Raw genomic sequence first — 16,213 nt, 5'->3', positions numbered from 1 at the left:
ATGTCTTTGATGATTTGTCTCCAGCTTTATTTCCCCTAAAAGTTGAAAAATCATTAATCAGGGATATTGGAAAAATGTCTTTATCACACTTACACAGTAGAAGGCAGGATGGCTGGATACAGAGGCCAAGTGGAGCTGTGGTCCCTGGGGCATTCACAGCCCTGCTCCGTCCCTGGAGCATCTGTGGCCTCACTCACATCCCTATCTGGGGCTTCCTGTCAAGCAGCCTGAGCTGATCTGATGCTCAGTTCCCAACAGGCAGCCTGACTCATCTCCAGTGAGGACTTTTGGAAATTCTTATACCTGGAACTTCTCACTATAGAATATTATAGAATGTCCTCATTGGCCAGACTGAACATTCTGTGGCCTTCTCAACTATGAGCCTCACATCCAGGTTTGAGAATTCTCTCTCTCTCCTAATGGTTCCCCCTTTTATCATCTGGAACTTCCAGTGATCAGATATTGAAACTCTTGGATTGTTTCTGGTAGCTATTTTATTTTTTCTTACATGGCTTCTATTTGTCTTTTTGGCTCTTTACTTGGCTATTTCCATGATTTATTTTCCTACTAGTATATATTTTATTTTTACCTATATATTTTATTTAATTTTGCGGTGCTGGGGCTTAAACCCAGGGTCTTGTGCATGCGAGGCAGGCACTCTACCAACTGAGCTATATCCCTAGCCCCAACATATATATTTTATATGTAATATAAATTATATGACTTAAGAATAGGGCTGGGCAATAGCTCAGTGGCAGAGCGCTTGCCTTACATGTGAGGCACTGGGTTCAATCCTTAGCACCACATAAAGATAAACAAATTAAAAAAAAAGGCATGTTGACCATCTATATCTACAAAAAAAATTTAAAAAGAATAAATGAGATATGTATGTACTTCCATTATTTCTTTTTAAAGGAAGCTTCCATTTTCATACTCTCCTATTAACATCTAGTAGATACAAATCTCTCTGGGCATGATATATACAAATTCTTTTTTTTGAAGTTGTCTTCTCTGTCCTGAATTTATTTCCTCCAGGGCTATTATTTTTTCTTTTCATTTATCCTGGTCTTTACTTTCATATTGCATAGTTTCCTTAATGTCAAGAAATCTTTGTTTACATTTAAGAATTAGTCAGTAGTCTTATTGAGTTTTTGATTAGATGTTTGAAAAACCCTACCTTAAACCTGGAGACAGTTGGGAAGTTTCAACACTAAGTGGGTGTTTGATATTAAGGAATAAGTATCTATTTGGGGGCGGTAGTGGGTATTGTGGTTGTGTGTGAGTGTGTGTGGTGCTGGGGATTGCACTCAAGTCCTCCCACGTGCTAGGCAAGTACTCTCTTGCTGAGCCTCCTCCAGCCCCTGTGGTTATGGTTTTTTTTCTTCCACATTTTTTTATTGGTGCATTATAGTTGTACATAATGATGGGATTTCTCGTTACATATTTGTATGTGCACACAATATAACTATGTGATTTGACCATTATCATTCCCTGCACTCCCCCACCCCCTACCCTTTGTGTCTTTCCTCTACTGATCTCCCTTTGATTTTCATGAGACCTTCCCCTTTCTTTTCCTTTTTCCTCTCTAGCTTTTGCATGTGAGAGAAAACATACCATCCTTGACCTTCTGAATTTGACTTATTTCGCTTAACAAAATGGTCTCTAGTTCCATCTATTTTCCTGCAAATTATATAATTTCATTGTTCTTTATGACTGAATAAAACTCCATCGTATATACATACCACATTTTCTTTATCCATTCCTCCGTTGAGGGACACCTAGGCTGGTTCCATCACTTGGCTATTGCAAATTGGGCTGCTATAAACATGGGTATGCCTGTGTCACGGTAGTATGATGACTTTAACTCTTTAGGATAAACACTGAGGAGTGCTATAGCCAGGTCATATGGTGGTTCCATGCCTAGCCTTTTGAGGAATGTCCATATTGATTTCCACAGTGGTTTTACTAATTTACAATCCCCATAAGAGTGTTAAATTGTTTGTGGTTATATTTTTTAAGGGTAATCTGTTAGTGATACTAAAGTATTTAAAGTGAAATTACATGGCATGTGAGATTTGTTCCAATAGAGTTTTTTTTTTTTTTTGTGTGTGTGTGTGTGTGTGTGTGTGTGTGTGTGTGTGTGAGAGAGAGAGAGAGAGAGAGAGAGAGAGAGAGAGAGAGAATGAGGTGGGATGGAATGGGCTCTACTTTGATCATTGTTGGTGTTGGGTGTGGACATTTGGTGAGTTATTGTATTATTACTTCCAGTTTTGCATCTTCTTGAAATTTTCCACAATAAAAGGTAAACAAGCAGCAGGGCATCACGTGACGCCGGTTGCTGGGCCTGGGTGCTCAGGGATCTTGCTTCTGGTTAACCTTCATGGCCTGTGCTCCACCTGTGGTTTTCAGAGGACAAGTCCTTCCCCTTCCAGAGCCAGGGGACGCTTCATCTGCACATCACACCCCACACCTGGACCTGCTGGCTGTTTCCAGGAACCTTAGAAACCTCTTGACATCTCTTCCATTCTCTTAGTTGGTGCAGATTTACATATGCACATATTTTAAGGTTACTATTGTTCCAGTGAGTGTCTGGAGGAAGAAGAGATGTGTGTCACCCACCTGCCATCTTCTTTTTGAGAGTTTTACAAAGGTATTTTTAAATGACTACATTGAATAATCCTGGTGCTCTTAGGATTTCCTGGTTGGGCGTTTGGAATCTGTAGGTGTATGAGGCGACTGTGAAATTGCTGACGGGGTGTGTGCTGGCCGAGATCTGTCCCTGTGAGTGGGACATGTTGTCTTTCCCTCTGTCATGTTGAGGGAGGCCAGCATGGATGGTCCGAGCCTAACATGTGGCAGATGAATGCCCAGAGGGGCTTGGGGACAATGATGGTCTGGAGCCCAATGATTGCTGCCCCATTTGGTGCTGGCCAGGCTTGCTCTGGTCTGTGTGGGAGCCATCATGTATATCCACCACCCACAGGATCCCAGTTGACTGGCATTTAGCAGGATCTCACATGTCCTCAGTTTTAAATTGTTGACACCCATGTTTTTACTAGGAGACTCTGCAGGGGGGTGGGGGCAGAAACAGTTGTGGCTGCAGAAGGGCTGGGCCAGCAGGAAGCCAAGCAAGCAGGGGGTGTCTCAGATGCTGTGCAGCTTTTTCTGCTTTGGGTCCTGGTGTGACCTTACCCTTCTGGGTTTTCACCTGCCAGGGTGACTTGAAGTGGGTTAAATGTTTGGAAAGAATAAACAGTTTGTTTAAAGGGAGGGTGTTAGAAGTCAAGACAGGAGATATGCATTTACTGGCTGGTGCCTATCCCTCCCATGAGCCCTAGGATGTCTGTGCTCCTGCCATTGGATGCCTCAGAACCTCGTCTTCAGCCCTGCACTGGCAGGGTCTTGGACCATCAGAAGGCATTGGTGGGTAGCTGCCAGGTTGACCTTGAGTCCTTCCACCACCTGACCCATGAGACTGGGTCACCAAACCCCATGTCTAGTGCAAAATTTCATTGTGCTCCTAGAAAGGCATGCAATTTGAATCTTACAAGTTGCTTATTTCCAGAATTTTCCTTTTATTATTTTCACAATGCAGTCAACCAAGGGTAACTGTGGGTAAGACTGTAGTGCCACTCCCTTGCCAGCATTCCCATGTGGGCAAAGCTCAGGGTGGAGTGGAACGTAAGTGCTTGGGGCCCAGGAAGTGCTGCAGGCATCTGGTTCAGGGAGATCTACACCTTAGGGGAGGGTCCTGGGGGTGGTATCCAGAGAACCCAGAGGAACTGTAGGATGGCAGGGAAGGTGAGAAGGGATCCCAGAGTCTACTGGGTGGCTTGTGGACGTGGTGGCTCAGGTCGGTGGGACTCCTGTGGCCTCTCCTGGCCTATATGTTCATGCACAAGTGGCTTCCTCAACTGGGGCCCTCTGCGGAGGTCCAGGGGAGGATGCTCACTCACTAAGGGCAGGGTGACTCTGCATGACCTTGAGCAGGACTGGCCTCTGCGGGGTGGAGCTTCCAGCTCTGGTGATCAGTACGTTTTCCCTCTCACAGTTGAGAGTGAGCATCAGTAGGACTGTGCTTCCCACCTCCCTCCTTCCCTCTGGCGAGGACCCTTTCTTGCTTCTTTCTGGTTTCCTGTGGCCCCAGGTAGTCCTTGTCTCGAATTGTCACTCCGATCTCTGCCTGGATGTTTCTGTAGCTGCTTCTCTGCGTCTTTGTGTCTTGTTTCCTGTGTCTTATGAGGACATATTCATTGGGTCATCAAATCCTGGATGACCTCTTCTCAATTCTGACCTTAGTCACAGCTACAGAAACCTATTTCCTGATGAGGTCCTGTTTTGAGGTTCTAAGTGAACATGAATTTGGGGAGACACTCTGTAGCCTTGATGGTGGGGCACTACAATTTTTATTTTTGGGCACTGGAGATTGAATCCAGGAGTGCTTTACCACTGAGCCACAGCCCCAGGCCTTTTCATTTTAAATTTTTAGACAGGATCTTGTTAAGTTGCTGAGGGCCTCACTAAGTTACAGAGGCTGGTGTTGAACTTTCAGTCCTCCTGCTTCAGTCTTTGGAGCTGCTGTGATTACAGGCATGTGCCATTGTACACAGCTGGCAGTGCAGTTTTAGTAAGGGGTCAGAGGCCTCACTGAGCAAGACCTTGAGGTGGTGAGTGGGAGCCATGCAGAGATCTAAGGAACGGCATGCCAGCAGTCAGGATTGCAGGTACAAAGCCCTGAGGTGAGAGCAGAATCATCAGAGGAACCAGGAGATGGCCAGTGTGGCTAAACAGGGTGAGGCACCCACAGATATTTCCCAAAGTCGATTGTGAACCAGGTACCAGGCTATGGGTTGATCAGAGTCCCTCGTGGGGCCCCAGACACTCAAATGGTGTCCTCAGACTTGAGGGGTTGACACCAGACACTCAGACTTACCCAACAGGCCCAGAGATGAACATTGTTTAATGTGGGAATGAACAGGACGTGGTCTGGGGTGAGGATACTGTGGCCAGCACAGGCGCCCAGCTTGGAGCAGGCGGACTTGGAGATGCCCTTGACGTCCATATAAGAGCCAGAACCTTGGAGGAGGATGGGCTGACTAGGTGTCTGGATTAGTCAGGGGAGGATGGGATAGAGATATGGCCAGCCCGGAGGAGACATTCTTCAAGACCAGAAGTTGTCAAAAGGAAGCCATCAAAGGCACTTGAGGCAGGAGGTTCTGGCAAGGGCAATGGTGACCAGGAGTTTGTGAGATAAATGGTGGGTTCCTGGCTTGTCCTTGGGACCCCTGGAGACCCCTCCTCCCACTCCAACCAACTCCTGGGTGTTTGGCTGTGTCCCAACCATGTCCTCACCTCCTTTCCCCATTTCTTCTCCCTGTACAGGAAGAAAACAGGCAGATTCTGGCCCGGCAGAAGTCAAACTCGCAGCCAGAGTCCCATGACGAGGAAGTGTCGCCGACCCCCCCAAACCCGGTGGTGAAGGCCCGCCGCCGGCGAGGGGGAGTGAGTGCAGAGGTCTACACAGAGGAGGATGCGGTGTCCTACGTCAGGAAGGTGAGGGCTCAGCCCTGCTCCCGGCAGCCTGGGGCTCTCAAAACCAGACCCCCAGGGAACCCTTGGTGCCTGGGTCCCTGGTTTCCTGCTGGTCAGAGATCGGAGCCAGGCGGGAGGGGAGACATGGCCACCAGCAGGGTTGGAGTCCCATTGTCTCTGCCAGTGTGAACTGAGAGCGTTTATGGGATGAACTTTTGGGTGTGGGGGGTGTCTCTGTTTTAGGATTCTGAAGGGCTTGGGGAAGGACGGGGCTCACCAGGGTGGCTGGAGGGACTGTATGGTTCTATCCTGCTGCAGGCCTCTGGTCTCTGCTTCAGGACACTGACCCCAACAAACCCAGGATCATCCTCATGACCTCTCAAATCCCCCCACCTCCCAGACGCCCTGTCTCCAGCACACTGGTGGTTAGGGCTGAAGCCCCAGTTCAGCCCGAGGTGCTGTCCCAAGACAGTTCAGGGGCATGGAGGGCACTCAGTGACACACAGGCAACGTCACCACCCACCACCAGTACCTCTTCATCTTGCCGAATGGAAACTCCGCTCCCTGTGTTGCCCTCTTCCTGGTGCTTAATTCTTTTCCGATCAGATAATAAAGACAGTAAAAGTATGATTTTTATTATTAAATTTTTTCAGTTGTTGATGGATCTTTATTTATTTTTATTTATTTATATGTGGTGCTGAGAATCGAACCCAGTGCCTCACACATGGTAGGTGAGTGCTTTTACCACTAAGCCACAACCTCAGTCCCAAAACTGAAATCCATCAGACACCTCCTCATCCATAGTTTTCCTGCCCCCAAACTCAGATCTGTGGTCTCACCCCGAGAAGGTGAGGGACGTTATGCAGAATGTGACCTCTACTCATCAAAAGGCAGGAGGGACATCTGAAGCATGCCTCACACAAGAGAGGAGGCAGGACCACTGAATGTTGCCCACCAGGGTCCCAGAGCAGGGAAAGGCCGTCTGAAAACTCAGGAAGTCAGAGTCAGGGGTGGAGTTCAGCTGCACATTGTGGGTCAGGACTGGTTCCAAAGCTGTGGCGAGTGCACCGGGGTGAAGTCAGATGCCGACAGAAGGGGAAACTGGGTGCGGTGTCCGGTACTGTCCTCACAACTTTTAGGCAAGTAGAATCTGTTCCAAAATAAAAAGGTGACTTTTAAAGAGTCTGCTAGAATTGCAGGGGCTCATGGGAATCTCGGTCTAGTCTCTCAGAGGCATCTCACCCAGGGCTGCGTGGTGTTGGACATCCTGTGCACCTGTGCCAGGGTCCCATCCAACAGACCTTCTGGGGTGGCCAGAGCTCAAGGTGCGGTTGCACCATGGCCCAGGTGCCCTCCCATGTCTGCACCACAAGCAGAGGGTCCCTGTTGGGGCTGCTTTTTGTTAAGGGGCAGTGCTTTCCATGTACTCAGGAATCCCCCGGTCAGCACGCGGATCCAGAGCTCTCACAGGTGGGTCTTGAATCCCCATGGGAGCAAGCATGACTGAGTTGTCTATTTCAGAAATATTTTTTTTGGTATTAGGGATTGAACCCCAGGGTACTTTACCACTGAGCTGCATCCCTCAGCTCTTTTTATTTTGAGACAGAGTCTCACTAAGTTTCTGAGTCTGGCCTCAAACTTACAATCCTCCTGCCTCAGCCTCCTGAGTTACAGGCGTGTGCCACTGCACCCAGCAATTTTTCTATTTTAAACAAGTGTTTATTCTTTTTTTTTTTTTTTTTTTTTTTTTTTTTTTTTTTGATACAGGGGATTGAACCCAGATTTCCCTAACCACTGAGCAACATCCCCAGGCCTTTTTATATTTTATTTAGAGACCCTGTCTCTAAATATATATTTTATTTAGAGACCCTGTCACTATGTTACCTAGGACCTCACTAAGTTTCTGAGGCTGGCTTTGAACTCGTGATCCTCCTGCCTTAGCCTCCTGAACTGCTGGGATTACAGGAAGGGCGCCACTATATCCAGCTGTGTTTATGACCTTTTTAAAAAGCCAGTGAAATGAATCAAGAAAAGATAGTAATCCCACAACTGGATGTCATGGCACCTTGCATGTGTCTTGACAGCCCAGCAGAGCCAGTCAGCAATGATCCCAGATTCTAGATGGTGTCTGAACCACCTCTGGGGGCATTTCAGGTTCTTTTTTTTTTATGTTATTGTATTTTTAAAAAAGTTTTTAGATGTCGATGGACTTTTATTTTATTCTTTTATTTCTGTGTGGTGCTGAGAATTGAACCCAGTGCCTCACACGTGCTAGGCAGACTCTCTACCACAAGTCCCCATTTCAGGTTCTTTATCTTTTATTTCTTTTAAAAAAATTTAAAAATTGTGACAGATGCATCAAGTGTCACAGCATGTCTTTTTAGTATCTTCTGGTAGCAACACCACATGGAAAACTGAAGAGTTTGATTTCAAGCCATGTCGCAGCCCCAGGGCCAAGCAGGAGTCTGAAGTCGACTCTGGCACAAGGCCCTGTGCTCTGTCCGCTGACTCCTTTGGCTTCCTTGCAGGTCATTCCCAAGGACTACAAGACCATGACCGCGCTGGCCAAAGCCATCTCTAAGAATGTGCTCTTTGCTCACCTGGACGACAATGAGAGAAGGTAGGTGCGGTGAGGGGGCCGGCTCCGTCGCTCCTGCGGCAGGGCCTCCGTTCCCGCTACCACCTTGGAAATCACAACAGTGCCAGAACCATGGGCTCCCAAGGCAGGAGCGACTTCTAGAAAGTCGCACCATGCTGTGTGTGCCCCAGGTCCTGCTCAGGAGAGGTGTCTCGGCCCTGGCATTGCCCACTGCCTCCCTCAAATCCTGGGCATGGACACACAGCTGCCACACACTAAACCTTTCCTGGAAACACACCTCTTTTGCCCTCATCATACTAGACTGGGGCTTTCTGGGAAACTGAGGCAGTGCAAATACCCCCCCTTCAAACCTCAATTCTTGCAATCAAGTCAGAAGATTTCAGACAAGTCGCTCAGAGCAACAGGCATGAGTTTATTGAAGGGATAGGAAAAAGGAAAGGGGACACTCTCTAGGGAGAGAGTGGGTTCTCTCAGAGAGGAGAGGGACAGTGTGCCTCTCTTGCCTTCCAGGTTCATTGGGGATCCTAGAGAAGTTTCTAAAGAGTCCTGCCCAGATCCTCCTGACATTTGACAGACATCAAGATGACATTAGACTTTTAAGATTCTTAATCATAAATTATTACAGATTTTATGGTTAGGAAAAATTATCCTTATCTTCCTGAGTTCCTGGATCTGGTCTGTGTAAAGGGTCACAAAAGTCTCCCCCTTCAGGGTAACTTTGGTTCCTTTTATTGATCTTATTTCGGGCCTGCATTTCTCCTGTAGAAAACAGGTAGTTTGCTGAGGAATGTGACATATCCTGTCCACTTAAGCCAAGCAGGGCTGCAGGTAAATTGCTTCTTGGAAAAGAAAGCATGGGGGGGGGCAACACAGAGGGCCCAGTTTATAGAATTATTCCCTTTACCTTGTGTTCCCGCCACTTGTATCAGTTTGTCCCCTATCAGGCTGACCGTTCCAGTGTCTTCCATATACTAGGACCTGCCTGGTCCTTGCAAAGATGGAAAAAATGCACACCCCACTCTCCCACCTATCCTTGGAGCTCAGGGCTGAGACAGGGTGGCTGAGTCTCAATGAGTGGGTAGGAGGCCAGCGTGTTCCAGGGAGAGGGACTTGTAAGCTTGAGGGGTTCAAATGCCGTGCTTGGGAAGTTGATCCTGGCAATACTTGGAAGACCCAGAAATTTTTGATAAAGCAAAAAGTAAGTATGTCCCCGACACCTGACTCCCAAAGACAATCCTGGACTTGGGACCATCCTTAGGGTTTCTTTGATACACACGCCATGATTCCATAAACCTTCAAGAACAGAATCTCATTCTACAAACTGTCACACTTTGAGTGTCTTTGAATATCTTTTTCTGTCAGTAAAGATATTTTCGTGTTTTTTAAAAGTCAGTTTCCACAAAGTTGCTACCTTCCTCCTATGGCCATTTGCATTTTTAATAATCACAATTTGATGACCATGTGGTCATCATTGAGTTCTTGTCCATTTCTTTAAAATAAATTACTTGACAAAGATCAAAGTGTGAGTAATATCTTAAAATTTCCTTCTTTTTTTGTATTTTTTGGCAAGTTATAGTTCTTCATTAGATTAGCAGAGCATGTTTTATTAACAGTTCCAGACAAAATCCAAATAACATACAATATTTAAGAGAAGGCTCTTTTTCTCCTACTCCCTAGGGAACTACTCGCAGTGGGCTGGGATGGTTCTTCCAGACTCTTCTCTGTGTTTGTATGCATATCTCTATCTAAGCCTACATAGGGCTGGACTGCGTGGTGCACACCTGTAATCCCAGCAACCCAGGAGGCTGAGGCAAGAGGCTTACAAGTTTGAGGCCAATCTGGGCAACTTGGGGAGGCCCTGTCTCAAAATTAAAAAAAAAAAAAAAAAGCGCTGGGGATGTTGCTCAATGGTAGAGCACTTATCTAGCATGTGTGACAGGTGCTTGGGTTAATCCCCAGTACTACAAAACAAAACAAAACAAAACAAAAAATGAAGCGTGCATGTAGGAATTCTTCACCCAGCATCAGGACATGCTTGGTATACCGTCCTTGGTGTACCTGTGCTTGGTGGATCGATTGATTCTGTAAGAGTAGATCTCACTTTCTGTTTTAGCATTTGCAGTGTCCCTTTGTAAAAATGAATCAGAGTTCTTCACCTCCCCTTTGCCAAGGTCTCCTAGGTTTCTGATTTCCTATGTTACAGTGTTTCCATGAAGAGCAAAGCACCGGGATTATACAGCAGAGGCTCCCTAGGTGGCTGCTGGGTCCAGGAGATTGGACTCAAATCCTACAGGGTGCTCGAAGGCTTTTGGTACATTTTGCTGGGTTTTCACCCAGAATGACCAGTGGGCATCCTGCAGGGAGCTCTGTGTATGGCTGAGGTTCTTGACCTCTCACATTGGTGTTGAGAACCCCACTCTGTCCACTGCTCATGCCAGCTTGTCCATGGTGTCCAGTGACCCCTGACCTGGGACCTCTGAGCTTGGTCCACAACAGCTGCTGCAGCATGTTGCAGGGCTATGGTTTAAGCAGTCCTTGCTGTACCTGTGACTGCCGGGAACCCAGGAGGCATCACTGAGGGGCACGGTGGGCAAGGAGTCCCCTTGTCCTCTCATGCTTTCTGTGTGCTAGGAAAGGTCCACATGTGGTCAGTACTCATGGCATTTCTCAGAGCGGAGCCCATGACATCTCCACCCTGGAAGACACTGGGTGTTACTGTTGTTTTACTTTATGTTCAAGGAAACATGGAGTTGTTTCTCTGATTACTGGGTTGTGCAGGCTCCTTGGAAGTTTGAGCAAGGCAGCGTTCTGAGCTATTCTGCTCAGGGAGAAGGATTTAGTCTTAGATTGAAAATAGACTGTTCAGCAAGGTCCCCCCAACACTGGAGGCCAGGGGTGACCTCTCATCCTGAAGACTTCTAGGCTCTAGTAAGGGACAGTAGGGAGATAGGACCCCCCACAAGATACTCACGACCCAATCCCTGGGACCTGAGAATGTCCCCTACACAGCACAAAAGGACTTTGCAGATGTGACTAAGTCGAGGGTCCAGGGTGGGAGATGGTCCTGGATTCTCCAGGCATGTTTTGAATACTGTCACACATGTCCTTGCTGGGGTGGGGGGCTGGGCCACATGCAGAAGAGGAGGATGTGTGCCCACAGAGGTGGGGAGGATGCTGTGGCCTCAAGTCACAGAGGGAGCCACAGGAAGTTGGGGGAGGCCAGAGGGTTTCCCCTGGAGCCGCTGGAGGAGCATCACCCTGCCCACACCTGGATTTCTACCCACTGATTCTGATTTTGGACATCTGGCCTCCAGAACAGTTGAGAGGATAAATTTCTGTCATTTTAAGCCCCAGTTTGTGGCACTCAGCCAGGGCAGCTAGGTGACTGAAGTGTTTTATCTATTTTAAGTTGAATTTAAGCATCCATTTACGGTATAATTCAAATTTAGATTTTAAATGGATGATATATTCACATGGTTAAAATTTCAGAAGGTGCAGAGTAAGAGCCCTCATCTGGAGACTGCCCGGGGACACTTACTTGACCCTACTGGGCCTCTCAGGTCACTGTGCACAGACCCAAAGGCTGGGAATCACCTGTTTCATGGCTCAGTGCCACACAGACCTTTAAAAAAAATTTTTTTTTAGTTGTTATGGACCTTTATTTTATTATGTATATGCAGCGCTGAGATTCTAACCCAGTGCCTCACACGTGCTAGGTGAGTGCTGTACCACTGAGCCACAACCCCAGCCCATAGACAGATCATTTGTAATGCAACTTCAAGTTCACAGGGAAGGGGAACTGAATGACTGGGCCTGGGTCCTATTGGCCCTGCTAACTCACTTTTGTGCCAAATGGAAGGAGACACCCCTGGATGGCCAATGCATGGTGGGCACTTCAGCTGACTTGGCCACCCCAGTCCCATGCCCTCTCACGTAACTAGGCAGGAAATTCAGCCCGATCTTGTCATTTGTAACTGAGAGGCAGGTGGCAATGACACCCTAGAATTGTGGGAGGGAGCTCACTGGACTCAGATCCAGGTGACAAGGAGCAGAGGAGGCAGATGGCTTGATGAGAGACTGTGTTTTGCAAGGCTGGCCCCAGAAGGAAGCGCATGTCTGTCTGTATCAGGTCTTCTATTTTGCACAGAGGAAAGCTTACTTTCCATATCAAAATGCTGGGCTCCTTTTTCTGGCGACAATCTCTGAAGAAACAGGCGGATGGCTCAGGAACTGTTCCAGCGGGAGCGGTCAGGGAGGCACTGTCTCTTGACCTTTCACATGATGTCTCCCTGTGCGGCATCCGGAGCCCTTGCTTTTTTCCAGTGTGCTAGAAGCTGGGCTTCACAGCTCCGTCTCGCCTCGGCTGTGGTTTGGCAGGTCCAGCAAAGTTCCTTCCAGGTTTACAGGGCGTCTGGCACGCCCTGACCTCGGGCTGCCTGCGGCTCCTCTGCTTCCCCGCGTGGGCAGAATAAAGCAGAATATTCCTTACAAAGGAATCCACTTGTGGGTGAGCACACGTTCTTGCCTAACGACTTGCCCCTCCAAATTTAGGTTCAAGACAAGCCCAGTTTCATGGGCTGGGTGATTTTACTCTCGTCAATTTATAACGGTGTCTTTCTATGTTGTGCTAGAGATACTTAAGCTTGGAAAGGATAAGGATTATCTTTAATTAAACCCTCTTATTTAAAGTAAGATAATGTGGCATGGTTGTGGGGGAAGGCTGCTTCTCCCAAGCTTCCAGCTTTCTCTTGCAGGATGTCGATATTTCCAATCTAGACAGGTACTGCAGGCCTTTGCACGGTACCCGGAGGAGCACAGGGTGAGCTTCCCAGCCTCCTTGCCCTCCCTGCCCCTTCACAAGGACACACAGTCCATCAGAAGCAGAACCAGGGTTCTTTCCTGTTGTCCAGAAATTGTCAGTGTGTGGTCTTGATGTCCTGGGGTGAATGGCATTTCCAGGGCACTGGGTCTGGCGTGGTAGGTGTTGAGCAAGAGAGAGAATCAGGAGAGCCCTGAATACAGAGTTTCAGGCTGGAGCTTTTACACATGTACGCACACACTGACACACATAATTGTGCACGCGCATGGCATCTCACTCAGACACCACAATTTAAGGTGTGTCAAGACGTCTTTTAAAAGGAAAGAGTTGCACGCCGCCATTTATGAGTTGTATCTGTGAAGTGGTTCTTTGTGCCTCAGTTTCCTCAAGTGTCCCATGAGGGTAATAAGACCTTCGAGGGTGGTGGTGAGGATGTAATGCAGTAGTGTCCAGATGTGTGTTATCATCACCGTCATAGTCTTTATCACCATCATAGTTGTCACCAGTCACCACCACCATCATCATCACCACCATCATCACCACCGTCACTATCATCATCATTTACCACCTGCTCTCAGTAGGTCCCTAGGAGGTCATCTTATCCCCTTCCTCAGTGTAAAGAAGAGAGCTCCAAGGCTCAGTGAGGGGGAGGCCCTTGCCCCTGTGCCAGGCCACACAGCAAATGTCCAAGCTGGGGCTGGAGCAGGGTGTCCTCATACCCTGGGCGCCCCCTTCATAGCCCCTAACAGTCACATTGCTCCTAGTGAGGACCCTGAGGATGACTGACAGCCTCTCACTGGGCGTGGACTGTTAGCAGCAGCCTGAGTAGATTGTCACCCTCCCCGCGAGGCCTGGGGCAGTTAATTCTTGGCTAGGGACAGAAGCAGCCTCAGGAGCCAGCCCCCGGGGTGCTTGGGAGTCCTGGGATGTGTCTGAAGCATCTGTTTCTGGCCTGGGAGGTTGTACCCAGGGGAAGGAAATAGAGGCCCCCGGGGCCCCATCCTGGCCCTTTCCCAGCTGCCCTGATTGGGGTGTCTCCAGAGGGAGCATCACTGAACCTCTGGGAGCCAGGAAGTGTGCTAATTAGGCAGCACTGCCTGGGTTTGCAGTGTGCGTTGGGCCCTTGGCTGGGGCTCTGCAGGAGCTGCCAGATGGGCGGGCAGGTGAGGGTGTCTCACCCTGGGCGGCCTTCCTGGCAGCAGCTCCTGCTTTCTGCTGCTCTAATTAAAACACAGACCTCTGGCCTGAGTGCGGCACTGCTGGCCACGCAGCTGTCTCTCCTGCTATCTGTTGCTGTCTCTCTTCCTCCCACCCGCGTATCTTTGTAGTCTGTTTTTCCACAAATTGGCTCCAGGCCTTAGGTGATGGGAAAAACATACTGTCTGCCCAGTCACATGCAGCCTGAAGGGAGCTGTCTCCTTGCTGCTCTGAGCCTTTTCTGTCCCTTTTCTCCAGCCTGGCTTGGGCTTTGGGACTTTCTGCTTCCCTTTCAGGCAACATTAAAAAACAAAATTTGCATATTGGAAAATGCAGGGCCTCATCGGAGGAGAGGCTTATTGGCTTGAACATGCAAAAGATTTGATTTTCCTCTTGCACAAAGCCAGGTTTGCTCTAGACAGAGGTTAGCAAATCTTCAGCTTTAGAGGCCAGAATCCAGTGGGAGTCAGAAATCTGGGGCTCTGGAGCTTGCATGGGATGATGTGGTCTAGCACCAGTTCCTGGACCACTTGCCTAACCTGTATAATCTTGACAGGGTCTCCCAATAGTCCTCTGAGGCTGGCATTGGTAATAGTGCTGTTGGACAAATAAGGCACAGAGAGCTTAAGCCAGCAGCCCAGGCCACACAGCTGGGAGAAGAGGAGGCTGTGACTTGAGCCCAGGCTCTGGGCTGACCTGTCTTTCCCCATAAGTATGCACAGCTCATGTCCCTTCCAGAGGACAGCAACAACCTTTTGAAGAGAACAAGAGTTTTCCACATGCCCAGAATTTTCCAGCTGATGGAGCTGTGATGTGGACTGGGAACTGTGGGTTATGTTCAATCTCTGTGGGGTCTTCAATTGAAAGGGTCGCCAGGGCTGTGTCGTCTTAGAGCATAGGTAACAATGTAGCCCCATGCTGCATTCAGTTCCTGGGTTTGGGGTGAGAGGAGCTGTGAAGTGCCCCAGCTTGAGTGCCATCTGGCCTTGGCTGTGGGTCTTGCCCATGGCCTTGCTTCTTTGGTACTTAATGTTTTAAAACTTCTAGAATTAAACGGTGTATGTCTCCAGCATACCAGAGACTTCTTTCCCAGTCATTTACCTTTCTAGGTCACACGGGTTGGATGACAGAGGCCCCAACTCCCAGCACCCACCATATGGAGGGGGACCTCTGAGTCTAGAGAAGGTGTGGGTGTCCACTGCCCTTGCTGAGAAAAGACCTCTGAAAGTCCATTCAGGCCTCAGGCTGTGGGGCCTCAACCCAGGGTCAGGCAGACACTCTGCAGGGTGCCCCCTGGTGGTGGCCTGGGCCACTGTTTTTCCGGGGCCAGAGGGTGAGTGACTTTGGGACTCTCCATCCTTGAGCCTCAGTTCCTAAATATAACCTAATTGCTACCAGTGGAGTGAATAATTCACCAACTGATGGGTGTGGGCAGGCTGTAGGGAGAGGTCTGGAGAGAGGGTAACAGCGTGGGGAGGTAGGACACGTGCCTTTTCCACTGGGCTGTGTGCCAAAGACAGCACCTCCTCATCCATGCGAATCACCCCGCTGCCCCCCACTCCCATGAGTCAGGAGAAAACAGGCTCAGTGAAAGCAGGTGCCCTTGGTGCCTAGATCAGACCTCCTGCTGGGGTACTGTACACCCACCTCACTCACCCTGCAGAATGCAAAAAACACTTGAACTTGTAACTCAGTGCTAGGTGATGCTTCTCAAGATCCCTACAGGGGCCATGAACCTGGCTGAGAGCTGTAGGTGCACAGTCCCATCTGCCTCATGGTAACCTCAGGGGATATATCTATCCTGGGACTGTCATCCCCATTCCAGGTGAGGAGTCTGAGTCCCCGGGACTTGGCCATCTCCTCCTCTCCTGACAGGGACCCCCTCAAGTAAGGGACCAGTGTTTAAAAAGTGAATTATTGCCCCTGGAACAGGGTTGTCACATGGGATGTCTGTTGGTTGCTGCGGGACCACTGAGGAAGAAGGGACTGGCTCTCCCCTGGGGGGAGTGAGCTTTTTTGTCTGTGTCTTCAAGGATGGGGTGTTTTCCAGGCAAGGGAGAGCAGGG

At 48.8% G+C, this 16,213-nt stretch overlaps 1 protein-coding gene across 3 annotated transcripts in view; it reads left to right on the top strand.

Annotated features, from left to right (window-relative positions):
- The window catches only part of PRKAR1B (protein kinase cAMP-dependent type I regulatory subunit beta), a 134,898-nt gene that overhangs the window by 32,076 nt on the left and 86,609 nt on the right, over positions 1 to 16,213 (top strand). For all 3 annotated transcript variants that reach the window (XM_079120653.1, XM_079120654.1, XM_079120655.1), the window contains 2 exons: positions 5,383 to 5,553; positions 8,061 to 8,152. In XM_079120653.1, the coding sequence (XP_078976779.1) occupies positions 5,383 to 5,553; positions 8,061 to 8,152 (263 nt within the window). The remainder of the gene's footprint in view (positions 1 to 5,382; positions 5,554 to 8,060; positions 8,153 to 16,213) is intronic.

This window comes from Sciurus vulgaris (assembly GCF_902686455.1).
Source record: "Sciurus vulgaris genome assembly, chromosome: 18".
Classification (NCBI taxonomy): Eukaryota; Metazoa; Chordata; class Mammalia; order Rodentia; family Sciuridae; genus Sciurus; species Sciurus vulgaris.
Note: the sequence above shows the minus strand (reverse complement) of the source record. Positions and strands in the feature narration are given on the sequence as shown.